Source organism: Gobio gobio, assembly GCF_949357685.1.
Source record: "Gobio gobio genome assembly, chromosome: 4".
Classification (NCBI taxonomy): Eukaryota; Metazoa; Chordata; class Actinopteri; order Cypriniformes; family Gobionidae; genus Gobio; species Gobio gobio.
In genome coordinates, this window is record NC_137100.1 from 36,031,589 (window position 1) to 36,059,189 (window position 27,601).

Genomic DNA, 27,601 nt, shown 5'->3' on the forward strand with positions numbered 1-27,601 from the left:
ATTAAACCTTTAAATAAAAGTCATACAGTCATATACAATAAAAGAGCCTGCACAATGACAGGAAATACAAATTGACGCAAAAAACCTGACTACCTAACCAGAGCATGCAAGCAAAGCAGAGCTTCACTCATGAACCGCTCACCGGTAAAATGACGTGCGCTCAAATCCCGCTCCGATATGACATTTCTCTGTAGCCTACTATACTTGTAGCCAGTGTTGGGTAAGTTACTCTAAAAAAGTAATGAATTAGTTACTAATTACATCTTCGATAGTGTAATTAGATTAGCCTACTGTAGCTACAAATTACTCTCTCCAAAAAGTATTTAATTACTTATTACTAATTAGGCTACTTCCCAAATCTATATTAACCTCGACTAGTTAAGCGATTCAAGGATAGACATGAAACGGTTCTTTTAATTCATTCAAATAAATAATATAAAACTACATCAATTATTCTGACCAAAGTATTACAAATGTTAGAAGGATACATAAAAACATGCTTTTTAAAGTTACACTTTAAATGTTGATGTTAATTCCATTATTGTATTATATATATTTGTATTTAGTTCAAATAGCCTACATCAGAAGTAACTGTAATTAAATTACAGAAAAAATAAGAGTAATCCCTTTTCTTTACTTTTTCAAGGGAAAAGTTATTAAATTACAGTAACTAATTACTTAGTAACTAGTTACACCCAACAGTGCTTGTAAGCCATTAAAACACATATTTAGTTTCAGTTTAAATATTATAATGTTATTTTTTTATTAAATGTACGTTGAAAAGTGAACAGGACACATAAGATGCATAATTGCCTATGTCTTCAATATAAGTTCAATAACACTGCAATAAGTTTTGTTTTGTTGAAAGCCTTTCTTTAAATTGAATTTCGTTTTGTATAAATTGTATCTTAATTTTAATAAATATTTTATCAACCAAATTGCCTGGATTTAATAAATAATAAGCAAATAGCCTATAACAGACAATGACATGGAGGCGGTGGCGCTGCGTGAATGCTTAAATGAACAACTACTAGAAAAAAGAAAACCTTTAGTCAGGGGCAGCCCTAACTATTTCAGATATGCTGGATCAAATATAGGCTGTCACAAAGGGAGTTCTGGGTTGAGCACGCGGTGCTGAGCGGAATGAGCTTCAGAAATAAACAGAATCTCCCGAAAGGCGCTCTCCACTGGAGGAAATATTACCGCTCTTTCTATACGCACATACCGCAACGGTCACAATATGACCTCATGTATGTTTTAAAAACATAATTCAACATATAAATAATACTTTTTAATGGGCCACTTAAAATGTTTATTACAAATAAATGATTAAATTCAAAAAATGAATAAATGTAAATGAACAAAAATTTGCATGGCATTTGCAACCCTTTGAAATCAGGGGGTGCTGCAGCACCCCCACTTCCCGCGCCCCTGGAACCACGGAGAGCCGGAGGAAGTTTTATTGTACTGAGTTGTTGAGAGCGCTGTGCTGTTAGCGCGAGCTTATTTGTATCTGAGAGTTCTGAATAAACAGTCCCAGTCACGTCGACTCTGTCTTCTTGCATCTTATTCTACGAACTTTGTAACACATGTAATGTACCATTACAGCCGTCGAGATGAACGAATCGTCAAAGTGTGGATTATAGCATTATTTAATGATCTATTCCTATCACATGAATGGCTGCGGTGATGAGCATTGAGTACACAGACAGCCTGTTGATCACGTTAATGCAGTGATCTTGTCATTGCAACGCGTTTTCTCTCACAAAATGCTTTCGCCACAAATTACAGCAAACACAACATCGACAGGAATACAGTAAGAGCTTTGTGCTGCATAACAGTGTCATTCATTATAACGGCAGTTTGGGCAAGTGTGCAGATGCACTCGCGACGTGTGATTGACAGATTGATTGCCATTTGCCTCCGGTAACCTGGACTAACCACAACACAAACAGACCGCGACCAAACACAAAACATAATATGCAGATAAGTCCAATAAACATCTATGGATTAATTTATCTGTTGTCAGTGTGTTTATAAAGGGGATTTGGAAAAAGATGCGATAATGGTGTGTGTGTGTTATGTATGCTACTGAAGCGTTAACCTGACCCTCGTGTGCACCCAAGGGTAGGTAACAATAAACCAGGTGGATAATGGATCAAATGTGCGTGTAAAATGTAGTGCTGCCGTGATCGTGACAGAGCACTCTGTCACACGAACATTATAAAGAGTGTTCTCTGATCGCTCTCTGTAGTTTAATCACTTAAATAACTGATTTGTTTCATGCTACTAACAGAAACGATCGTTTTAGTCACTGGCTTGATTCACTGATGCATTACGCTTAGGGCATCAAGATGGTGATCATTAAACGATCTAGAAAGAAAGTCTGAGTGAACTTGAATGATTAGCTACACATCAGAAATCACTGATCACAGATTCGGCATTAATGAACACTGTTGCTCACTGTTTGTCGCGGTGCTGTCGAATCCCATATTGTAAAGTCTGTTTGTAAAGCCTGTGCTGACATAAACTGAATCCATTTTCTCTGAATGCTCTGGGCGGGCAAAGCGGAGGAAGGGGGAGGTAACCTTTCCTGGTATGACGTCATAACAGGAAAATTCCAGATCAACTCGTCTGAGCTGTAATTTTCTCAAAGGCAGAGAAAGACAGCCAGAACTCGGTTTACACCCATCAAAATGTCTAGCCACTTGGGGACCATATACACAGGATAGGGGAACTCATATTAATGTTAAAAAAACTCATAAAATGAATTTTTCATGCCGTGGGACCTTTAAGTAGGTTAGAGGTTGAACTGCAAGTTAGACTCCGCAAGTTAGACTCCATTTTCTTTGGTGTCACTTATTGCGTAGGTTTTTTTTTTTTTTCTTGGGTTTAATTATTACTTATACTACTTTGCCAAATATTTTTTTCTTTGCTTATTTTCATCATAATTCTTATCGTGATTGAATCCACATTTCTTTGTGCATATATTTTCACTTTTATATAATAAATCACTTTTCTTACGTAGCACTTCATTTTGCATTGTCTCTTTCCACCACTGTCACTCCAAATTTTACCATAACCTCAATGTTACTGCTTCTGGCAAGCGTCATGTCTGGAGGAAACCAGGCACTGCTCCTCACCTGGTCAATACCATCCCTACAGTGAAGCACGGTGGGGGCAGCATCGTGCTGTGGGGATGTCTTATAGTGGGAGGAACTGGGAGACTAGTCAGGATCGAGGGAGACATCCTTGAAGAGAACCTGCTCCAGAGCGCACTGGACCTCAGACTGGGGTGACTGTTCATCTTCCAACAGAACAATGACCCTAAGCACACAGCCAAGATAACAAAGGAGTGGTTACCGGACAACTCTGTAAATGTTCTTGAGTGGCCCAGCCAGAGCCCAGAATTGAACCTCTCTGGAGAGATCTGAAAATGGCTGTGCACCGATGCTCCGCATCCAACCTGATAGAGCATGAGAGGTCCTACAAAGAAGAATGGGAGAAACTTCCCAAAAATAGGTGTGCCAAGCTTGAAGCATCATTCTCAAAAAGACTTGAGGCTGTAAAAAGTATCAAGCAAAGGCTGTGAATACTTATGTGATTTTTATTTATTATTTATTTGCGTTTTTTATTTTTAATACATTTGCAAAGATTTCAAACAAACTTCTTTCATTTTGTCATTTTGGGGCATTGTTTGTAGAATTGAGGGGGAAAAAAATGAATTTAATCAATTTTGTGGAAAAGGTGAAGCTCTGTGAATACTTTCCAGATGCACTGAATGAGGATCCATAGAGAATGCAATGGTCTCACTGCCATGGCAACTGCTGGGGCGGTTGAGAATACCTTATATTCTAACCGTACGGTTATTTCTTCATTATTAAAGATTTGGTAAAGCTCAAATAGACGATAAAACGTTGATAATAATAGTGAAATGGAGGGACATATTGATATAATTTATTTTCAAGATGGAATTCAGCAGATATGCGTGTGTTGAAGAGGAGGCTTTGTTAGAGCAGGAAACAGGACATTTGAGGTATGTCTGCAAGAGGTATCCCAGGCAACCAGGTAGCCACTTCAGCTAAGCAGTACCAAAGATATATAACTTAAATCATTCACACAGTCTCTCCTGCTACTGCTTATTGCCTACATTTATTAAACTCAGTCTTTAACAGCCATACAGTTGTTTTCTGGGCTATAATTAGTTTGTTAGTTTATTACATTCTATGAGTCTCAAACACACACACACCTTTTGGCTTTTAGCGACCTAACAGCGTCACAGGCAGGCATACGATTCATACTGATCTTGCCATTCATCATAATGGCACTTAAATCACACCATCAAACTGCAGCATTGCAGGACCGTACTGCTTCTAAACAAACAACTCTGTGTGTGTGTGTGTGTGTGTGTGAGAGAGATTTAAAATCAGTTTGTGTTGGCTCTGCTGCACATGCAGTATGCTATGTGAGATTTTGATGGATAAATGGATAAATTATGTGTGTGTGTGTGTGTGTGTGTGTGTGTGTGTGTATATAATATATATATTAAATTAAGACATTTCTAAATGGACAACAAAATTCAGTTATTCCAAGAAGTCTATTTAAAACAAGTATAAAATAACTTCCTTTTCTCACAAAATAAAACAATGTGTGAAATGTGTAATTATTTTTATACTGTACAAACTGTATATTCTATCCCCTAACCCTAAATCTACCCATCATAGAAAACTTCCTGCATTTTTCAAAAAACATCACTTGGGTATGATTTATAAGCTTTTCCTCATGGAGACCAAAAAAATGTCCCTACAATGTCCCCATAACAGGGTTTACCTGAACCGCACACACACAAAGAGATATTTTGAAGAATATTGCCAATGTTACCTTATTAAGTGTTCAATAGAAGAAATATGTCATACAGGTTTGGCCTGACATTAGGGAGAGTACATTATAACATTATTTAAACTTTTAATGATAATACTAAATGAAATCAATAGGGACACTTGAATCTGTGGAGTACTAAGACAGAAAATGTTGTGAAACACTGATTCAATTAATTGAGAACACAAACTTTTCAGAGGTTTCTGCAATTTATTTTCCATTCCTCTAAACTGAACAGAACGTACAGTTTTGAAAATCAAAAATAACACCTTTCACTTTCAAAGCAGTTCAGTTTCACACAGTTGGCAATTACAATGGTAACAAGAGTGTCTGTGTGTCATTATCTAGACACTCACAAACAAACACCCATGCAAACGCTCTCACTCGCACGCTCACACACACACACACACACACACACACACACACACACACACACTGAAGGGAATGTAGTAGGAATGCAGGACAGATATCACACACACACTCTCCTTCTGACCTCCTCCCCAAAATTATCAGAAATACAAAAATAAACACACTTAAAAAAATTACAACTCATTTACAAACACCAAAGAAGGAAAAGAATAAAAACACAACAACAGGAAAAACAACAATATATCTGTCAAAGTTTTCCATGTTAAAAACAGGTTGCTTGGTTCAGTTTTGCATCCAGTAGAAGGTTACACTGTGTGTGTTTGTGATGGGACCTAATGCTCAGTAAAGTGCATTTGATGCATCAGCAGACAGGAAGAGAGAGAAATGAATTTGGGTGCTAATGTGGCTCTGGGCCTTCCTAACACTGACAGATATGATTGAGCTACATGAACTTTACAACCTCCGCCGTAAACATCACACCTAAAAGACATTTAACATTGAAATAACATTTTGTTTCAGTTTATGCAAATGTAAATACATTCATAAATTACATGTGGGGTTAGGAGAATCAAGCTGAGAAACTAGAGAAGTCTGAAAGCGATGAACGCAACTCCTCGTATGAATAAACACGACCGTAGCCAAAAAACTGAACTCAAATGACGTTTCCATGCATGGGTATGTTACCCTGAAATTAGAGGCAGGGAGATGGAGTCTCACACGCAAGTACGTACACATTCCGCCATCGTAAACTGGAATCCTCTCGCTTTTATGAATTCCTGATTGACTCCAGTTCCCATGGTTATGCTGCAGTTCGTAGGCCTATGCGTACTGGCCTTTAGAAGACCACACCCATCTGACCGAGAAAACCAAAAGCGCTACAAACCAGAGAAACACAAATGAAGTGGTAGAAAGAAAGAACGCTCCGTTTGTGACACATGCAGAAGTGTGTCTCAGAGTGACGCAAGACGTTTATTTTTTTTAATGTTTGTCTGTTTTGATTTCCCACCCCTCAATAATTCACTTGGATATCATGCAATAGAGACGTGCAAAAAGATAACACCTAAATCCACAAAACACACTTTCATAAATGGCTGTGTTATGAATGCGTATAACATGTGTATGCCTACTCCATGCCGACCTACAGAGACAATATGACTTATAAGCAGTGCGGAAGCCACAGGTCAAACGAATGCACAGGATGCCTCTACTGAGTGCATTTAAACCATATGGATGCAGAAAACAATTTTTCTCTTAGTCTATGCAGCTATGGGGTCAAAACAATGCTAATGTTGCGCTATGTTTTTTTTGTTCCTTCGCTGATTATCTTTTCATTGGAACTAAAAGATATTGATTAATTGGCACTTGTTCAATGCTTCTAAATAAGTTATCGATATCTAATGTTTCATCACACACCTACATGTCGAGAAGCTGTGAAGGTCTAGTTTGGCACAGGTTGACTATTATTACTGCGTCTATGTAATTAATATTGATACACCTCGTTTATACCCCTGTCGAAAAAACGAGCACAATCCTAATCAACAGACCAGACGTTTTTTTCTCAACTAAAATATTTCTGTATATTTCACTTATCAAATAGCAGCATTTTTTACTTTTTTTTTTTTAAACTTACGGTATTACAAAAAGTACATGTAAACCTATTCATTCAAAATTTGTAGTAAATCCAAAGGCTCATACAACAGACATAACAAAACACAAAACTTGACAACATGCTACAATATTGCTTCCAATAGTTCTTTACATTTTAAGTCGATCTAAAATTATCAATGACGTAGATATGGACACCAGCACTCCAAAGAGAGCAACTCTAATGCACAAACAAATTGCAAAGCTAATCTTAACCAGGCTTGATTGGCACTTTCATCATCCACACGAGTATAACGGATAATCACACACTGAAACCAACAGCGCAAGACTGCATTTAGACCACAAACTAGAGGAACTACACCAAAATACACAAAGAACATGAGACGCGACGGATTCCACAGTTTCATTTTTAAAAAAAATGAAGGAAAAATGCAGAAATGGACTTCGATAGTTCTCAGAGAGAGGAAAGAGAACACAGAGCACAAACGATGGTGACGTCATCGTTTGAGTTTGAGGTGGCTATCACATCCATCTCCCTTAGGTTATTGTTGTTTTTTTTTGTTTGTTTGTTTGTTTTTTTTAACCAGAGTTCTTTGCTCTGGGTTTACACACCTCTATGTTCTCTCAGAGCACAGGTTTCCTGTTCTAGCTAGTTTAAGGTAGAATACTGAATCAATCAGGCAGAGAGCACGGAAATCTGATCACATGTATTAATGTTAGACTATGTGGTGTATTAGTCCAGAGGTACGGTGTTTGCGACGCGGCAGAATACCCATCAGCCCCTGTGGAGACACACACACCCTCTGTGATAAACACACACACACACACACACACAACACATCCGTGGCGACCGGCAGCCTGGAGAGGAAGAAAGCGAAAGGGGAAAGGATAGACAACAGAAAGTGGGAAAAGTGGTGACAGAGCAAGACATGAGGGGGTCAGAGCACAGAAAAAGGAAGAAAAAGAGGTAGTGCAAAGACAGAGGGAGGACACGGAGAAAGTGAGAGACAGAATTAACCCTAATGTCATGAGCATCAATACATTTTAACTGTTTCACTACAAATATAAATGACATCTTTGTCTGTAATTATATTACCCTCATATTGCTGCACCAAGTGCTTGTGCTTCTGAAATCAGGTACAGTTTGATCTCCAAACAGTATTGAATGACAATTTATATTTGGAGAACCTGATATCTCACGGCTGGTACTGAAATACAGTAACTAGTTTGGAAGTACATTAACTGAGCGTGTGGCATGTTAAACTTTGAATGGCATTTAAACAGCATTCACGAGAGATGTGGAAATGTTAATATTACTGACAATTATGCAATGGATATAAATAGGTTACTCTCTCACCCTCTCTCCGTCCATCTCTCTCCCTCTCTCTCTCTTCCCTTCTTTTTCTACAATTCCGCTTCGCCTCTAGCGAGTAGATTAGAGGGCTGGTAGTTGGAGGGAGATGATGAATGACTTTAAGAGTGTGCATGTAGGTCAGCAGTAGATTGGGCTGTGCAGTGTTGTTATATATAGAAGTCCAGGGTTCAAATGGAGATCTGCTAATTAATGACAGGTCTGGGCGCCACGGGGGGAATCGGACCCTTGGTGACCTCCGGTTTGGCGAAAGAGCAAGGTAAACTACAGGTAGACATTCCTACAGCGGAGCCTCGTGGCCCGTGTTCTTGTGCTCGCTTGGTTTCATTGCTTTATTCCGTCACGCCGTGTCTCAGTGGACGCACTCTCGATGGGGTGAAATATGTACAGTACATTCCATAGTTGCGATGGCGTCAGGCCGCTGGATTCACAGTGTGGTTCAGAGACGATCGCTCGCCCTGTACGGGAGCTCCTGCTCACTCTCCATGCAAGAGCCAATTGCTGGCAAGACCGAAAATGCTGTTAGCAGCAAACGTTTTGATGCAGTGTACAACTGTGGAATTAACTAATGAGTAACTATCACCACCGTTCTGTGCAACTGATGACCTGTTGATCAGTGAAAAAGGTGGAGGGCTCGTGAAACTCTCCTGCAATGCTTAGAAATGTTGGGCAAACGGAGCTGTGCGTCTGACGCTACGGCCTGCAGTTTGGTTTCTCAAAGGAAGCAGAATTACGATCAGTTAGACTGCAAGAGTTCACCTCGCAGTGACGCCGCTTTACAGAAGAAGGCTGAAGGTCGACAGTAGTATCCTCCGGCCTTCGAATAAGTTCAGACAGGTTACAAAAACGGTGTCATTTTATTCTCTCGTTCACTACCTCAACCGCACCTCTGTTGCCATCCTGCCAAACTGCGACGTGAACGAGGTGGCATCTGTAATGCACCCAAGACTTTGCTGCACTGCATACAAACTGGAAATCTTTCTCCTTCTTCGCAAACATGAGGTATGACAACCTGAGCTCCTTTCAAACGAAACAGGCATGGACATTGCCTGGCTCCTCTAATCAGAGGAAGAGGAGGAGTTAAGAGGTACATCTGTCTAAACAGGTCCAATTATTTTCAAGTTCAGGATTCTAAGGACTTCAATTCCTTGGTAGTGTGTCCAAAGGTTTTCTGTAGTAAGAGTTAAAAGTCAATGAGACAAAACAGACGGCTTTTAAGATCCTACTGTTCTGTCTCTGCTCTAGCAGGATCTTTTGAATATCCACTCGCTCTCAGTCTCGTGAGTAAATTGCAAAATTCCCCCTAATAATTCATGAGGGCTCGCGAGAAACTCTCCCATAGATACTAAAATCAGTAGATATGACAACAAAATCTCTTCAAATGTGTTTTCTTATAGCACCAAAATGGGATCCTGTGACTAAACTGCACTTGTATGTATGCGTTACATTCCAGTTCTCTAATGCCGAGTATCTGAACTTTGACGTGTGATGTCTGTCTGTCTGCCTGTCTGTGGCTGAAGATTAGCTATCTACTCTTGACAGCATCTCAACTTGATACTCTATTTACATATAAAAAAACCCAACAATATCAGGAAGTTTTTATACATTCAGGTCAACCTGGAATCACAGGTTTGAGTAAATCTAAAAGAGACTGAGTGTGAACTGACCATAATGGAGAATCATCACAGATAAATTAGTAATGCAATGCAGATCAAATGCTTTCAGCAGATGTTTTGGATTAAGTCTCAGTTGAAAACAATAAGGTGTGGGGGGGGGGGGGGGACTAAGAGTACCTATGGACATTTTTCACAGGTATCTTCGTTTTCATTTCAGGCCTACACTTGTGGAGACTGAATTTACCGATATCAAAAGGGGGACCGCTTCAAACTCCAATTCTCCTTGCTCAGGGTGTGGATCAGGTATGAACTAAACTCGGAGGGTTTTGCAAATGGAAGCCAAAAACAGAACATAGAATTCAAAAGACCCTGGCTAAGAGAGAGGAAGTGAGGTTTGAGCTCCTCCTCCTCTGAGTGCCCCAGGGCACGATACTCTGACCTACACAACGTAACAACTTTAAAAATACAGCAGAATTTCAATCACAAAATATCATATTTCTTCCCAAACAGATTATCTATCCACAGTTCCATCAGATCTTTTTTTTTTCATTTGTTTTGTAATTGTCCTTATTTTGTGTTTAAATATTTGGACATGTTTCTTGCTCCAACCCATCCTGTTCTCCATCAATTCATCCATTCATTCAGTCATCCATCAATTCTTTCTGGTTGCCTTCGCTTTCGTCGTTCCCCTCCCCGCTCCTGTCCATCCCTAGCCCACCTTCTGAGGGTTGGTGGCACGGACTCCTTGCTCGTATGTGATTCGCTGGCTGATGAGATACTGGGCGGCCTGTGTCGCTGCTGGTGACCCCGTAATGGTCACCTTGCGGTTGCGTGTGCCTGGAATGAACTCTCCCTTTTTGGAGATCTGAATTCGTGCCCCCGTCAGCTCCTGATACTCCACCAGAGTCTTGCCGCCTTTTCCCAAGATGGCACCGACCAAGTTCTCTGGCACAGCGATCTCCACCACCTCTTTTCCACCTTCTGCCAGCTTCTCTGTGCCCAGCAGAGACGATGCCACCAGTGGTGATGAGGGATTCAGGTACCCATTAGAAGCCCCTGTGGCGGCCGCTAGAGATCCCAGTGAGAAGCCCCCTAAACTAGGTGCGGCAGGGTGACCGCCCCCTCCGGAGGCCTCGCTGGCATATGTAGCAAGCAGATTGGCAGCAGCTGCAGCCGCTGGATTGGCGCTAGCCGCAACGGCAGCGAGCACCCCAGATGCGGCGGCCGGGTTAAGGCCAAGCCCCAGTGTATTGGTATTGTAGCCGTAACTGGCCAGAGTGTTCAGGGCAGACGTAATGGCAAGCAGATCATTACCGGAAAGACTTGACATGGCCGTAGGGAACCCACCCATGCCTGCGAGACCCGCCTGGCCAAGGAGTGTGGAGGCTGTAGCTGCTGCGGCGGCGTTGGGTAACACCTCTGTAGAGTTGGCGAAGGGGGATCCTGTCGGGTTGGAGTTGGCCACGGGGCCGGTGATGTTGGAGTAACTGATATTCAGACAGCTGCTGCTCTGTGGGTCCTCCTGGATCTTCTGGACAATGATCTCCACTGCTTTGCGGTTCTGCTCCGGCTCCCCACTCACTGTCACAACGCGCTCCTGCAGGTTGATGCCCTCAGGCTTCTGAGAAAGCTGTACCCAGGCTCCTGACTGCTCCATCACAGCCTTAACTGTTGCCCCACCCTTACCGATGATGAGTCCTGCTGTGCTGTTGGGCACGATCAGTTTAGCCTGTGGAGGAGGGGAAGTGTCACTTTGATTGAGGAACAGAATTACATGCATGAGACTGCACACAGCCCCAAAAATAGATGCTGCAGTAAACTCAAATGCATCTGTGCTTGTTATGTATTTGTTTGTTTTCTGTCCACACATACACAGTAAAAAAATGTTTTGTAATATATTAAAGAGAGTTGCATTTACAATATGCAACCCTGCATGCTTGTATACGTTTAAGAGTGTATCATAGTGTATGTGTGTGACTCTGTAACGTCTGGCTCTTAAGTCAATGCTTATTTCAGTCATTTGTTGATCCCCGGTCTTACATTGCAGCTGCTCTCTCTCTCACTCCCTCTCCGTTTCTCATTCTGCAAAGATCAAGCAGGTAAAAATAACCCACTGCTCTCACACTTTGCTGCCCCTCTCAGACACTCTTTCCCTGGGGAACAACCACCAGCCTGCCCTGCCCTCTGCCTCCTCTGGGCTGGTATATTTTCCTGTCTTCAGTGTTGCTTATCACTGTCAGATAGCTGACAGTAAGTACATTTGCATGCACTTTAGAAGTTGATTTCAGTCAGACTAAAACAATAATTCACATTTTTAAAATGTCATGTAAACGCTCTTGTACACATCCAAACTGCTTGACTAATTATAACTGCACATGTAAAAAGTACTCTCACTGTCTTTGCTGTCATTCCATAAGCAAACTAATCACATTATTACAAATATTATGAACTAAGATGTGGTTCAGGGGAATAACTGATTTGCATGTTTAATTCCTAAACTGCAAGGTCGTATATGTTTAACTCTTTATCACCCAATTAATAACTAGGAACTTCGGTTTGGATTCGGTGTTGTGTAGTAGTAGAGCAACCTCCCAAACGAACCTGTTTAACACGGTCAGGGTTAACGGTCGTCTGTGGCTGGAGAATGCTGACTGGTTCGGTCTTCTGACTGCTCTGAGGCATCTCACGAACTTTTTCAGCGATGAAGTTATGTACTCCATTCAGAGCTTCCACTGTACCCTGAATCAAACAAACACGCTCTGTTGTACCTGACACACACACACAAACAAAAACAAAACAAAACACAATGTTAGCATATAGACAAAATTCACATGTGAAATGAAATTATTAGGGCTAGGTATTAACACAAATTTCAAGATTCGATTTTGATTCACAAGCTTGCAGCTCAATTTGATTTTGATTCATATTAGGTACAGTACATTTTCTCAAGGGAAATAAATCTCATTTAATGCTGTAAACCAGTGTTTCTCAACTGGTGGGTCACAAGACCGTTTTGAGTGGGTCGCGAAGTGTGTGGTGAAAGAGGAAACAACAACCCCCAAAAAACATTCTAAATGTTTTTCTGAAGCGAGACACTTTTTTGAAAGACGTGCATGTAAGCTATTGACACTTCTGGAGGTGAGTAAATGATCAGGAAATTTTTATTCTGGAGTGAACTAATCTTTTAATAAGGTGAGATTAAAGCTACACTATGTAACTTTTCCGTCCACTAGAGGTCGCCTGTTCAAAACAAAGGCGTAGTTTGATGACGCCACGTTTGAGCGCAGAATCTCGGGACATGTGGTCTTCACCTCACAGCCGGTGGGAAACAGTCAGGATAGGACTCGGGCAGAAATCATGTTCATGGATGCGATTATTAACATTACTGTAGTGAAGCAGAGCAGGAGCGAGTGTTGTGGAGCTGAGCAAGGCCGCTGGAGCGATTGAAGAGCGGGACTGTTATTATGTTATAGTCGCCGGCGGGACTTTTATTATGACACAGTTGCCGGCGGCACTTCCTCTTCTCCAGTGCTGAGTGTGAGGTAACGCAGCTCTGTTTATCGTATTAGATATATCTGAGTGTGTTGAAAAGGAAGTTATGACGTTCGCTCAGCGGCTGCTATGACACTTGTTCACAATGCAGTGAGAGTAAAGTGTTTCACTGAATAAAACCGGAGACCGAGGGTGACGCAGATATGACGCAATCGACAGGCGACTCCCTCAAACGCATAGCTCACACGTCCCGGCTCCTTGGTTAAAATAGCAATTTTCTCACGATTAACAAATAGTTGAAAACATTTGGGATATTCTAAGTACTCAACTGAACAAAATATATAACACTGGCATAGTGATTTCTGGATGTTTTACTGCAAAAATCCTACATAGTTCACCTTTAAATACATAAAGTATATTTGTGTTATTTAATTATTGCAGGTTTGCTTAACATTCTGAGTTTGCATTTCACTGTTTTCATTTATTTTGAGGAATACTAATCTGTTTTTGTGCAAGTGAGATGAGTAAATGCATGCTTACATTTAGTCTACAACTACAGTAACCATCATGTTTACACAGCACACACTGCCTCTGCACTTACTCCCGATTTCTCTCAACATGGGGACAGGAGAAGTGTCAGTCAATAAATAGGAAAACAAAATAACTTACGTTACTTATTTAGTAATAAAAAGTCATAGATTTTGTATATTTTTTTATTTGAAAAAAAAAAGTAATCTGATTACAGAACTTGCGTTACCTGTGATGCGTTACCCCAACACTGGTGATGATATTATCAAAAATTACCAATAAATAACGTTGTGTGTTAGCTAGGAAGGATTTGCATGCAAGTATGATTTTCAGTCTATTAATCAGAATCAATGTCCATATGTTTTATTAACAGTTCATGTTGTACACAGTATTGTTTATTTACCATAGTAACAGTAGTTTTCAAAATACCACTTTTTTCACTTAGTTAAAAAACTAATTTGGGACTGCTATTTAATATCCTTACCTTATCCTGTTAATTCATCAGTGTTAGTGATTTTCTTACAATTTATGTGTATGTTAAGTACTTCTGTGTGTGTCAACCATTTTTGTTAAATAAATTTGCTTGTGTTTTTAAAAGCTAATTTATTATAATTTTGAAGAACAGTAAAATAAAAAATATATATGAATATAGTGCATATACATTTAGCAAAATGCTCCTCTCAAGAGTAAATTTTTCTAGCTGACTAATGAGTTTATGGACATTAAATGGCTTTTCTGTGGTAAATGTGATGTTATGTGACAATTGCTTACAAGCTGTTTTATTGATGTATTTCCATGGCTGAAACACTGATTAAGCGATTACAATAGACATGATACGGATTTTGGTAAGTTGTCAACATACCTTTTGATGTTCATTCATGTTTATTTGGTGCAGTAACTACTAGTAAAGAGGAAGAGATGATCAGTTCTTGTGCCACTTGATCTGAGGCAGCAACAGCAATCTGTCACGCCACATTAAATAGCACCAAATTGGTATTTATTGTTTGAATTTGCAAATAAAATGGACAGAATTTGAAATCTGAGACTTTGTTTCATATCAAAAGTATAAAGCGCAAAGCTTATGTTCTTCATCAACTGAAAACAGCATAGACTAAAATATCGATTCTTGGGATTTAAGAATAAAAATCGGTTTATAAAAATGAAGAGAATCAATTAAAATGGATACCCAGCCCTAGAATATATATATATATATATATAAAATGTCTTTGCTGTACCTTTTGATTTATTTAAGTATTCATTTATTTTAAAAAACTCACAAAATGTTTGAGCGATAGTGTATATGTTAGTAAAGCTTAATATTAATTGCGTAAATAATGGTATAGAGATACATTGCTGCGATTAAATTAAATTGATGCATTTAGCAGACACTTTTATGCAAAGCAACTTGCACTGCATTCGAGCCAAGGTGTACATTTTATCAGTTCACCAATGACCTTGAAGTTGCAAGCTCTATTGTTTGAAATATATTTCATAAGGTCATGGAAACACACATTACATTTTCAAAAAAGCGATTTCTCCTTTCAGTATACATGCATATATCTTAAAGAATGAAAAAGGCTGTAACACAAGGGAAAAAGACAGATGAACTTATGGCTGCGTGATGTAATTAATTCAGAATACATCAAATTCTGAACCTGTCACCTCTAACCACTTCACATCACTCCAGTGGGACAAACCACACAGATGTCCAGGACACACAATCTCCTAATCTCTGGCATCTCACTGCCCTGAAGTACATGTCTGAAATACTGTTGTAACTAACTCTGATAAACCAAAGAGCTCACATTGGACTGGACCCTCTTCACCATGACAAGAGAGATGAAGTCTACAATGAGTTGTTGTTACACAACCGTCTGTGTATTGTCAACCTGAATTCAAGTTTGGATTTGTTCAGTCTTGTGGTGGAAAGTATAATTCAATGTCCTAAATATACTGTCATGATCATCTTCTATTTATTTATTTTTTTTGGAGGGGGAGAGAAAGCGGGGACATGTAGGTTGTTGGTAGTGTGTGTTTGTTTCCGGGCAACAGTGCAGAGATATTGCCTTGCATGTGAGGATGTATGTGTGTGTGAGAGAGAGAGAGAGAGAGAGAGAGAGAGAGAGAGAGAGAGAGAGAGAGAGAGAGAGAGAGAGAGAGAGAGAGAGAGAGAGAGAGAGAGAGAGAGAGAGAGAGAGAGAGAGAGAGAGAGAGAGAGAGAGAGAGAGAGAGAGAGAGAGAGAGAGAGAGAGAGAGAGAGAGAGAGAGAGAGAGAGAGAGAGAGAGAGCGCTCTAACACACATGCATACTTGACCAAGTGTTTGTTCCTCGGCTGCGTTTTTTTTTTTTTTACCACTAGATTGAGTATCACATACTTATTCGTATCTGAAGCACAGCACAGCACAACACACACACACACACACACACACACACACACACACACACACATACACGCGCACAGACAAACACACACACAGTCGCAACCACTGAAAAACATGCTCCAATAAAAGGTCCTCTTTGAGGAGGTGTGGTTTGTGGTGAGAGTCTGCAGTTAAATTAGTTTTAAGTAAAGAATGAATTGTAATTTACGTGTGTGTCAGACTACAGTGTGTGTGTTAACGCACTGCTGGCTGGAGTAAAACCGCTCAGCTGTAGGTGAATTCTTTTTATAGCTCTCTTTCGCGATCCAGAGAGAGTTTAAATGTTTCCCTTTCAACGTCTCATAAGATAAATGAGGTTTGGGAGAGAAGCTGCTATTATATCAGAGACCAGAATGATTGAGGATGTGCTGGTGTTTGTGCCAGAGCACTATTTCTTGTACTCAAGATTTAGCAAAATTCTTAATTTTATGAATTAACTTTCAATTTATGAGTTGGAATTTAAATTGAATTGGTCAAAACACACAGGAAGTTGAATTTGAATGGGAATTACAGAAAGAGGAATTTATTAATTATTAATTTTGATGAAATCAAAAATATATACATCCATCCATGGAGTATGGACTTTCAAACTTAAAAGCTTTTTTATTATTCAAAAGTTAAATAAAACTTTGTCATGGCAACATGCAAACTTAGCTTTTTCTACTTAAATTAAAATGAATTGAAATTCAAAACATTCATATAACTCTGATATAACTCTAATTGAACTTCTTTACATTAAATAAAAACTCCAATTCAAATGTAGGATTCAATTCAAATTCAGGAAAATAAAATTGTACTTAAAGTCATTTTCAGGGTTCCTACACAATTTTCATTTCAAAATTCCATACTTTTCCAGACTCAAATTTCCAGACTTCCCTACAGATTTTTCCGACCATATTCAACTTGTTCTGATAAATTGTTTTAAAATTCAACTGCTAACAAGTATGTTACATTCTAAAGATTTAGTATTGGTGTTTTTGCCTTTTATTAGGATAGGAAAGTAGCTAGACAGGAAGTAAGGTGGGAGAGAGAGGGGGGCGAGATTGGGAAAAGTCCATGAGGCAGGACTCGAACTCGGGTCTCCCGGAGCACAACAGCACTACATGGCGACGTACTTACCCACAATGCTATTGGTGTAAGTATGTTACACTCTGAGTCAAAACCTCTATGTAGGTTATCATGCTAAATTTGTAAATTTGAAAATTGTAGCTACTGTTGCTTGTACAAGTCAATTTAACACCAAACCCAGTCAAGTTCAAAGCACAGCATTTTATTAAAACTGCAATGCTAAATCAGTGCAATGTTATTCATATTTGTAATTTTGTACATTTAAAGTAGAGATGCACCGATTGATCGGCCAGGGATCGGAATTGGTCGATTTTCTGCATGTTCAGTCTCACGTGTCTCTAATTTTGAGCCGATCCGTCTACATGCGGCTGTGAGCACGAGCGCGGCTGCGACGTTGATGTCATGAACGAACGAAATGACTTGAAAAAAGATTTGTTCATTTTGCTGAACGAGATTCAAAGAGCCGAGTCAGTAAATTGATCCGAACTTCCCACTACTATTTTGGCCTAGCATATGGCTTACAATTGCCACCTCCCCCATGTTGGAGATGTCAAATGATTTGACATAAAGTTTGCAAATAGCTTTCTTTGTAAATTTTAATTCTTTGGCTAACCAGGCTTTATATTTAGGATCGGCAAGCCAGCCCTCGGAAAACTTGCATTTTCCCATTTTGTTTGCCGTGAAGTCCACACTCAAATGTAAAAATCAAGCACAACGTTCCAGGTGTTTTTAGTCAAGCAGTTTGAGGTAGGGGCGTTGTGATGGCAACTGCCGTCTAACAACCTAACAACCAATCACTGCAGACCTAAACTCCAGCAGATCAAGTGTAAAAACGATCGGCAGCGCTGGCAGACTGATCCAAACGCCATGAAAAAAAAAACAATTGTATATATTATATATTTATTATATACATTTAGAAATTCTTAATTTTATTTTTAGAAAACTAAATAGGGACAATAGTCTGGAAACATAAATATTTTTCCATACTCTGATTTATTTTTTCCATACTTTTCCAGACCTGGAAATTACTCAAATCAAATTCCATACTTTTCCATACTTTTCCAAACCCCGTAGGAACCCTGCATTTTAATTTCAATTCTGATTAGTGAATAACATAATTCATAATAATGACATTGTGCTGTTAGAATAAACAGTGAAAATAAATGATTTGATATTTTAAAATTGGTGGGATGATGAAAGGTGAATTTGCAGGATAAAAAAAAATGCAAAAGCAAGTGAGAAGGCAAATGAGAGCGAGAATGTGTTTGTGTGTGTTAGTAGAAGGGTGAAAGGCAGAACAGGTGGTCTCAGGATAGTTTTAGTTGTAACGGGATGTGTTTAATGAATGAAAACATAGCTATTCACAGACAAATTATGTTCACAATATTCAGCTGTACGCTTCACAGCTGCGACACACACACACACACACTTTCTCACATATTTCCTCTCCCTATGGGCACATTTTCCACCGTCATTCTCTGCCGTTTTTATTTTTCACGCTACAACATAAAGCAGCTTCTTAATGACACATGGTGGAAAAGATACTCTAGTCAATGACACAAACAGGCCAACATCTGTAAACGTCCTCATACACATTAATCTACCTCCATCAGACCCAAATTTCAGAACACTTACAAGCTTGCTGTTTTCAACAATTTTAGAAATTTCAGCTTGCAAATAAAAAAGAAAAAACTTTATCAGTGAGAGTAAAGATTGTTTATTCTAAAAAACAATATTTATACCTAATTCCTAAAAATAAAGACTCCTCCAATTAATACCAAAAATGGTTTAACTTAGAACTGTTTATTCTCTAGTTCATTGGAAAAGGCGAGTTATGCAGGGCACCACTACCTTCACCATCTTTTGCACAGTAAATAAAATGATTTAACTGTGAGGATTTATAACACAGATCTGATAACATAAATTGTAAAGAGATGAAAAACTGAAATAGACAGAGAATGGTTTTATTTAAAATAAAAAAGGTATGTGCTAAGCTCTGAAATAGAAATTTTGATCATCATTAAAGCCAGACAGAAGATGTAATGCATACCTGGGTAGAAGTCTTTAGATTTGGACAGTTTGATGGTGGCTCCAGTCTCTTTCTGAAGCTGGACGATGGTTTGACCCCCTTTACCGATGATTGAACCAGCAGCATAGCTGGGAATCAACACCTTCAAGAAATATTCACCCTCCTCTGCACACGCACACAAAAAACAAACACAAAGTTAGAGATAATAGCGGTAAAATATGTACATTAACAGCACCACTATAATAGCAAAATAATATATAATAGTAATAATAAAATAATAACAATACTTTTGTTTAAGATATCATATAATAAGTATTTTTGTTGTTAGTTGTGGGATCTTTAGTCATGTTTAATGCATTACACATTTCTGGAAAACTGTAGTAAGATTATATAACAGTTTAAAAACCTCATGAAGCCAACCAGAGACCACGAGTGCACCTCACTACGAATTTTCAAACGATATACAAACTAAACATGAAGAGAGACGCGTCTGGTTCTTTTGTTCACTTCCCCTCCTTTTCCATTTATATTTCTTTCTTCACTTTTTCTCACTCTCTTTCTCTCCCTGATGAGTTCCTACTGATTCTGCCTCTGTCCCACTTTTTCCCCATGCAGAGATAAAATGACCTGCTTTGGGTTGGTAGAGGTCTAAATTTAACCAAACTATCTCTGTTTTGTGTCCTTCACTATCTTTTTCGCCATCTCTCGCTCTCACACACACACACACACAAAGGGTTGGCCAGTCGACAAACAGCTCAGATCCTCAGCATGGAGGTTCAGTGTCACAGTTAGAAGTTGAGGTTTAAGAGAGAGTATGTGGCGGGTGGTGTGTAGGCAGTAGCACTTCACTATACTGAGGCCGTGGGCTTGTGGGTAATTGCCTGGAAGGCTGTTCAGGCAGGAGCATATGGATGCTAAATCCTCAGATTTGTCCAGAAGAACCCAGCCAACAGCGCATAAGTCACTCAGAGGTTCCCGGGGGGACAAGGCTTCCCTCTCCTACCACAATATTACACATCCTAAACACAACATATGGCCTAGGGTCCATTGTTAAAACAAGGAAAGTACCAGAAGGTGATTACAACACATACAAAAAAACTTACATGAGAGTCATCAAACTCCCTTTGAACTAAACATGCAAATATATTCCATCATGATATCATAGTGACATTATATTTCTCAAGTCATGTTCAATATTTGGTATACCCTTCTAAATGCTATTGTTGGCACAGCTAAAACAAAAGAATAACTATTTTAATTTGATTTGTAGCAGAGATGGCATTTGAGGTAATTTGTATTAATTTATTGTGTGACAAAATGGAAGCAGGTACAAAAGTACATTGTGTTTGTGTACTATATCAGTGTCTTTCCGAAATCCGAAAGATAAGATGGGTTTCGCAGACTCAAATGCCCCCAATCTCTAGCAGCTGACCCTTTACCACTGCAGAGAGGAGGAGAGAGAGTCAGAGATACAAGAAGAGAGAGAGAGAGAGACTGCAGAATAAGAGCAAACACGCTAATAATAAATAAAATAAAAACATGCAAAGAATGAGAAAAGATATGGAAGGAGCAACTGGGATGCAAAGGATTTGAAGAAAGGAATATTCTACCAAAAGGAAAAGACTATTCCAGGGAGTGGTAAAGGAAAACAGCAACTAGGAGGGGAGAGGACAGATAAGGGGAAGAGGAGAGGGGAGGGGCAGCAGGGAGAAGGTGAAAATATTATGGTCTCTAAGCAACTCTGATTGACTCTCCTATGGGAATGCTCCATACATTCCAAATCACACCAAAGTCCGCCTCACGGCATACACGTCACCTGTACACTAATGCTGGAGTCAAGCATTTGTGCGGTTCTTCCAGAAATGCAGCACACACTCTCACAACTGGAAGGCCAGTCTGGTCGATATGTGATCAATCATCCTATCCAGACAATCCCATTAATACCAGAAAATCAGGGAATCTGGGAAATCCAATGAAATGTAATTGTCAGCCCAGGCATATATAATCAAGCCACGAGTGGGAGGGCCAGTTAGTAGATGGCACCAGGATCAAAGCAAACATTAGCTTCAGTTGTAATACATTATCTAGTCTGAAAGCAAGAAAGAAAGCAATAAAGCAAGCAAGCAAGCAAGAAAGAAAGGAAGAAAAAAAGAAAGAAAGAAAGGAGAAAAGAAGCAAGCTCAAATGCAGTATAAGTCGCTTAAGCGCAGCTGAACGTGCAATGCACAGTTAGAAAGATACCCGAGCAGAATTTCAATTGAAAAGACAATTTGAGAAAAACACTGAGCGACCCAATCACTCACTTTTCCACACATTTCTATAGAAACGAATAAAACTCTGGAAAAAGGAAAATAAAAATTGCATTCACGTCTCACTTATACAGATCTAAAAGCTGTTATGCAGCATTGCTATTCTTTTGTTCTTCCCTCTCTTTTTTCTCTATCTCTCCCTGACTGACTGGCTTTGCTCTGTGCTCAGTCACTCTAGAGAAAATAATTTGTTAAATGAATGTGCAAATGTCAGAGGGTGAGAGATTTTTCATTCTCTGCACTGAGACTGACATCAGGGTTTCTCTATAAAACACATGCAGCGTCTGACATATACTTCATCTTATGACGACGTCATACACAAATGCTCACACAAGAACACTAGCTCTCTTCCTAGGGCCCTCGAGAGGGGCTAGTGGACACGATTGAGATCTGGATAGAGCAGTGCAGAGTGGTTCAATCTGTACCTGTCCTCTGCAGCGCTCCAGGTGCGCAGTGGGATATGCATTACATCATTGCCTCACCCGACTCAATGCTCTCTGCCACACACACACTCACACATATGACTGACAGGTAATGATAGGATTCCAGTCCATGATGCTCCCTGCAGCCGAGCAAACAAACATACACACACACACACACACAGCTGGGCAGATCCCGATCTTATCAATGACCGGTCTGTTGAACGGGAGGGTGCGAGTGTGAATGGAATGAATGCAGACACTGTTAGAGGGACTGTTTAATGAGGGCACTTTGCAGTGAACGGAGGAAGAGGACAGGACGCAGTGGACACACGCTCAGGAATCCATGATGGAGGTTTTTGAAGAGTGCAGCCGGAGGGGAGATAAGAAAAGAGTGAGTGCGTTCATACGAACGGAAAGGATATAGAAAGAGCAATCAGAGCTCTCGCAATCACTGAAGTACGTCGCACCAACATGCAAAAGCGTCGCAAGGAAGCGAACCTCCGGCAGCCGTTTTTACAGAGAGGCAGTGTCGGCGTATGGATCGTTTGACCTTGGCCAGTGAGGGACGAAACTTCACTCTCTCCATCGCGACCGCCTCACAATCGTTTCCAAGATGACTTGGAGGTGACATTCTGAAGGCACAAAGAGCCAGTTGGAAGGTCTGCTGTCGCTTACCTGTTGTTAAAAGGAAAACCTAGAGCACATTCTCATGCAGCAGTGATTTGAGAATGACGAGCGCTTTGGGAGTGCTCCTCACCCGTGCGCTCCTGCTTGCGGTGATGATGTAAGGAAAGCTGGTGTAACAGGTTTTCAGCAGTGAGTGTCTGAGTAAATAATACAATCTGTTGCTGCTGTTTGCCAGGGAGCCATACTTACACAGCCGCTAACACAGTCAGACGGTTACGGGCTCAAACCTATGATTACACACAGCACATTGAGCGTGAACAGAGTGTCATGCAAACACACAGAGGGAGTGGGTCAAGAGGGATTGCATTGTTAAACCCCCCCCACCCCCAAGCAACACACACACACACACACACACACACACACTCTGCATGTGAAAAGGAGGGCCTGTCCTAGGCACACTGCAAGGACAAGCAAGGCTCTCCTTCCCACAGAATGAATGAAGAGACGCCAACGAAGGACAGGAGAAGAATGGGCGAAAGAACAAAAGACGCAAAGCGAAACGGTCAACTCATCCGCACACGCGCATTCAACAAGTCAACAAAAGGGGACCGAATTTCTTACCCATTCTGCTGTAGCGTGCTGGAGGTGGGGTTCAGATAGCCATGGATGCCGAGAGGCTGGACCTGTGAGCGATGCCCGATTGCAGGCTGGTCATAGAAGCTCTGCCGCCGTCAAGGAATGTGGCCAGTCAACCTTTTTCCCCAGGTTCGTATCCGAGAGGGGGACAACGTCAGCGCATCCTCCCCTCCATACCCGCAGTCAGCCCCCGTCTCTCTCTTGCTCTCTTTCCCTCAATTTCCCTCTCTCTCTTTCTCTGATTGTGTGTGATGGCAATGCAATTGCTGCTGTGTGCCGTATGTGTATGTGTGTGCTGTGTGTGTATGTGTGTGTGTGTGAGTGAGTGTTTGAAGCAGAGAGGTTTGGTATTGTTCAGGCAGAGGCGGACTGACGGGGGGAATCTTCCTACTGCATCACCCTCTGCTTTCCTTCTCATCCATATTCAGCGAGAGCTCCAGCCCTGTGCTGCATTCTACAGAGAGGCACCTAGCGTGTCCAATCACCCCGCACCCCTCCCCAGCGTCACACACACACACACACGCGCGCGCGCTCGCACATACACACCAAGGCTTTCTTTTTTGTCGCCCCCCACCACCACTTTGACGCAGCACTATAAAAGACGTAGCGCCTTGCTCACGTTTGGGTGAAATATGAAAAGGTAGGATGGAGGGAGGTTGCGTAGGGAGAGAAAGAGGAAACGAAAAAGAAAGAGTAAAAGAAAGTGCGAGGGAGTGACCTTGCATGAGCGGAGAGGAGGTATAGAGCGAAAGCGGGGAGACAGTTGGCTCCTTGGACGGCCATGTTGGAAGCACAGTGCGAAAGAGAGAGAGAGAGAGAGAGAGAGAGAGATTTTTGAAAATGGCAGAAAGGATCTGCCGCAGAGCGCCAAGGGGCCGGCCAACTAAATTACTGCCTATAAATCCAGCAACGCTATACCCAACCAGCACGAGCGTGCAGGTGCGCGCACACGCGGCGGTGGGGGGTGGAGGGTGTCTGAGCTCAGTCCCAGGGTCATACTTAATTTGCATAGTAGCTTTTTTAAGCTGAGCTTGATAAATTCCCTACATATCCATACTAGGTACATCGACGTGCTCTGCTGGGTATCACGGATGCAGAATGCAGAAGTATAGATGCTTCTGTTCAGGCAAACCGATCACGTTCAACACATCCACTGGACATTCTAGAATACATGAGCCCTCTCTCTCTCTCTCTAGCCCCTCCTTTCCCCACCACCTGCCCAATTCACAGTCAACTCACGTCACCACACACTGCAAGGGCACCTGTGTCCTTCTCTCGGCTCACTCTCACTCTCTCTCTCTCTCTCGCTCGCACCTTTTGATCTAATACCAAACCGCACAAAAACACACCAACATAAATAGCCCTGCCAAAACCTCCATTAGCAACATTAACATGCCATTTCAATTGCAACTGGTAAGAGGCCACACACACTCTAACTGTGTGTGCACTGGTGAAATTAGCATCAGCAATCAATGGCTGTTTACAAAAGGGAGGGCATAAAAAGATCTCAATCACTGACCATCCTCTTCATTGCTCTCTTCAGGTCAAAGGTCACGTAAGGGGGAAGGGTTCGTCCATTGATAGGATTATGTTTTAATTAACAAAGCCAGATAGGTGGACAGAATTAATGATGGTCTGGACCAGTGAACAAAGAGATAACTAACTTCCTGACTAAATAAAAGACTGATCTCTAAACTGTGCTTAATGAGATGCTTTGACAAAAGCTGTCAAACACACTAGTCAAAAGTGTACGTCATTATAAAAGCCTCTTTCTCAATTTCATCCTACCTTCTGAGTTTTAGCTCAATTTTCTGCATTAGTTGTAGTTAAATTTAAAAATCATTGTGGGGATCTATGAACTTATCACTGCAGGTTGTAACTTTGATTTCAATTTGATTCAATTTTTAATGTTTGTGTTTTAGAGCCCATAATATGCCCTCAGCTTACTAGCCTTCAGTTTATTATATTGTGTAATAGACTGAAGGCATAGAAGATGATAACACATAATCCTGTTCAGACCGTATTGAAATGATATAGGAACAGTTTCTAATAATTTGTATATTAATGTATCGCATTAACAGAATAATAATGATAATAATAAACTGTGTAAAATAATAAAAATGTAAAAAGTAAAAAAAATTATAATACTTAAATGTTAAATCGTGCCATTGCATTCCTATGAAGCATATTGTAACGAAGCCAAGTCAGAATCAAAATCAATATCAAATGTAAATTATTCAAACAAATAGTGAGCAGGAATTATTAGTTAGTTAGTAATTGTTCGTTAATAACGTTTGTCTAGTGTTTAGTTGGGTGCATACAAGAAGTCGCTGTCTTATAAACCCTTCATAACATACTCGACTCACCTCATTAGACCTGAACACTGAAAACCATTAGTTGTGCATAATCTGTGTCTGACCCTGGGTGATGTCAGTTAAAACACTCGCTGGTTCACACTCAGTTCACACACAATGTTACTGAGATTTTCTTTTCCTTCCAATCCAACATGTCCAAACATTCGCTAAAAGAGCTCTAGAACATAATTGTGTTTATCACGTGATCTTCACAGCTATTATTTAAAGAGCAATGACTCAGAGCATTGCTAAAATATCTAAATCTGCTAACAAAATACAAACTATAAAATGAACATTCTTGCAAATTATGATGAAGATACTTTAATTAAAATGAATAACTTTTTTTTTTTTTCATGCGCACAAGTGATTTACATTATCCGCAACACCTGAAGGAAACTTTTCTAAATCAAAATGGACCCTAATGCTCTTTTGGATATGTATTAAGACCTCCAAGCGAAGCTATGGGGGAATTCAATCTTTTGTCTCCACTTAAGTCTGTTACTGCATATGAATAGGGATTAAACTACAGCAGCATGTGCACTTTCTCCCTTTCATTCATTTTCTGCTCAATTTAGCTTCAGTCCCAGAGGGGCGACTACTACCACCACCACCACACATTACCCCACCGGGGCATACAGGGTCAGACCCCTTTTAATTGTAGTATTAATTATTTGTAGCGCTGCTGTACCATTTAATTTCACATGTTCTTAAAAACAGCATCTTACGAACTAAAAAATAAAAGGCAATTCTCTCCATTTGAACTCCCGTAGCGTTAAAGAGCAGTTATTTAGGGGGGGAAAGTAAACCTAGACTAGGCACGCGACTCAAGCAGACTCGTTTGACATGACTTATTTGGAGCAGCAGGCCCGAGAGCTGCCTGAACGCCCGCGAACTGTCGATCGGATCTTACCTCCGGTATTGGAGCGCTTGGTGCTGCTCGCCTCTGTCGGTGTTTCCAGGGGTCTCTTTCGGGAATCGGAAAGATCCTGATCCTGGTCCATGTGTGACGACTGTGAAAGGTGCTGAGGATTTGAGAAGATCCCGTTCTGCTGAACTGCCCCGCCAGCCATCATTTTGTCACCGGCTGGAGTTTACACCGCGTTAGCGCACCGAAAATCGTTAGAAGGCACATAAAACCAGTAAGCCTCTCCTCTCCGAGCTGTCCGTGTGTTTATTGGAGCTTTAAATGTCATAAAAATGCCATGCTGCGGGGTCGCCGCGTGCGTCCGTTTCTGCCGCGCTGTCCACTATTTCCCTTGGGAGAAGAGGCGCATTAAAGCTCTAAATATAAAAATCAATTCAGTGAAGACTATTCATTAGCGCGCACCCGACACTTGAGACGTCTGTGTGTTTAACAAGCCCTCACGCACACGCGCAGCGCCCTCTCCAAAAAGATTCTCGCGACCATAGCCTCGCGCTGACAAACTAAAGATAAACAAATCAAGATTCAAGCTCAGAACAAAAATACAGTTAAAACGTCATTGTCGCTCGCAGTTTTCCGGTCTCCGCGCAGCGGCGCCTGGATTTGGAAGGAGTGTATTGCTGTTGACGATGTCTGTCGGTTTCTTTTGGAGTGTAAAAGAGAAGATTTTGTTTCAAAGATGCGAGAGTCTTGTCCAGCGCGCGGTGGCGGCTGCTCGGGTGACAAGGGCTCTCGCGCAGCATCCCTGGACCAATTGTGAGCCAGAGCGCGAGAGCCCTCCTGACGTCACGGGCCGCATCCTCCAAAATACTTTTTTTAACGGCGCCAAGTTTCCAAACTCACTAGTTTAATAACTTGCCCTTTAACTAAAACTGTCCAATTATATTTGCGAACATAGATGTTAGATATGGGGATCATTTAAAAAAAAAAAGGTTACTTTCAAAGTGCAAAAGT

The 27,601-nt window shown here is 40.7% G+C and overlaps 1 protein-coding gene across 3 annotated transcripts; it reads right to left on the reverse strand.

Annotated features, from left to right (window-relative positions):
- Nucleotides 1–5,074: 5,074 nt before the first annotated feature.
- On the reverse strand, nucleotides 5,075–27,385 carry nova1 (NOVA alternative splicing regulator 1). 3 transcript variants are annotated; one of them, XR_013816423.1, is made up of 5 exons: nucleotides 26,636–27,385; nucleotides 19,399–19,542; nucleotides 12,442–12,608; nucleotides 7,690–11,569; nucleotides 5,075–7,653 (listed from the first exon to the last, which is right to left on the reverse strand). XR_013816423.1 is itself a non-coding variant. In XM_079816052.1 (4 exons), the coding sequence occupies exons 1-4, from the start codon at nucleotides 26,796–26,798 to the stop codon at nucleotides 10,550–10,552; spliced, it is 1,494 nt and encodes a 497-aa protein (XP_079672178.1). In that variant the 5' UTR covers nucleotides 26,799–27,385; the 3' UTR covers nucleotides 5,075–10,549. The 3 variants fall into 3 exon arrangements, 2 of the variants coding, with proteins under 2 accessions (XP_079672178.1, XP_079672179.1); XM_079816052.1 differs by having other exon boundaries at nucleotides 5,075–11,569; XM_079816053.1 differs by lacking the exon at nucleotides 26,636–27,385 and adding an exon at nucleotides 23,357–23,785 and having other exon boundaries at nucleotides 5,075–11,569.
- Nucleotides 27,386–27,601: the final 216 nt, after the last annotated feature.

What these genes read in the sequence shown, in the direction of transcription:
- nova1 (XM_079816052.1), bottom strand. Translation starts at nt 26,798, where the DNA reads ATGATGGCTGGCGGGGCAGTTCAGCAGAACGGGATCTTCTCAAATCCT. An exon ending in CAAGCGCTCCAATACCGGAG is followed by an intron (nt 19,543 to 26,635) that starts GTAAGATCCGAT and finishes GTGCGTGTGCAG; the next exon opens with AGGAGGGTGAATATTTCTTG. An exon ending in ACCCTGACCGTGTTAAACAG is followed by an intron (nt 11,570 to 12,441) that starts GTTCGTTTGGGA and finishes CCTCCTCCACAG; the next exon opens with GCTAAACTGATCGTGCCCAA.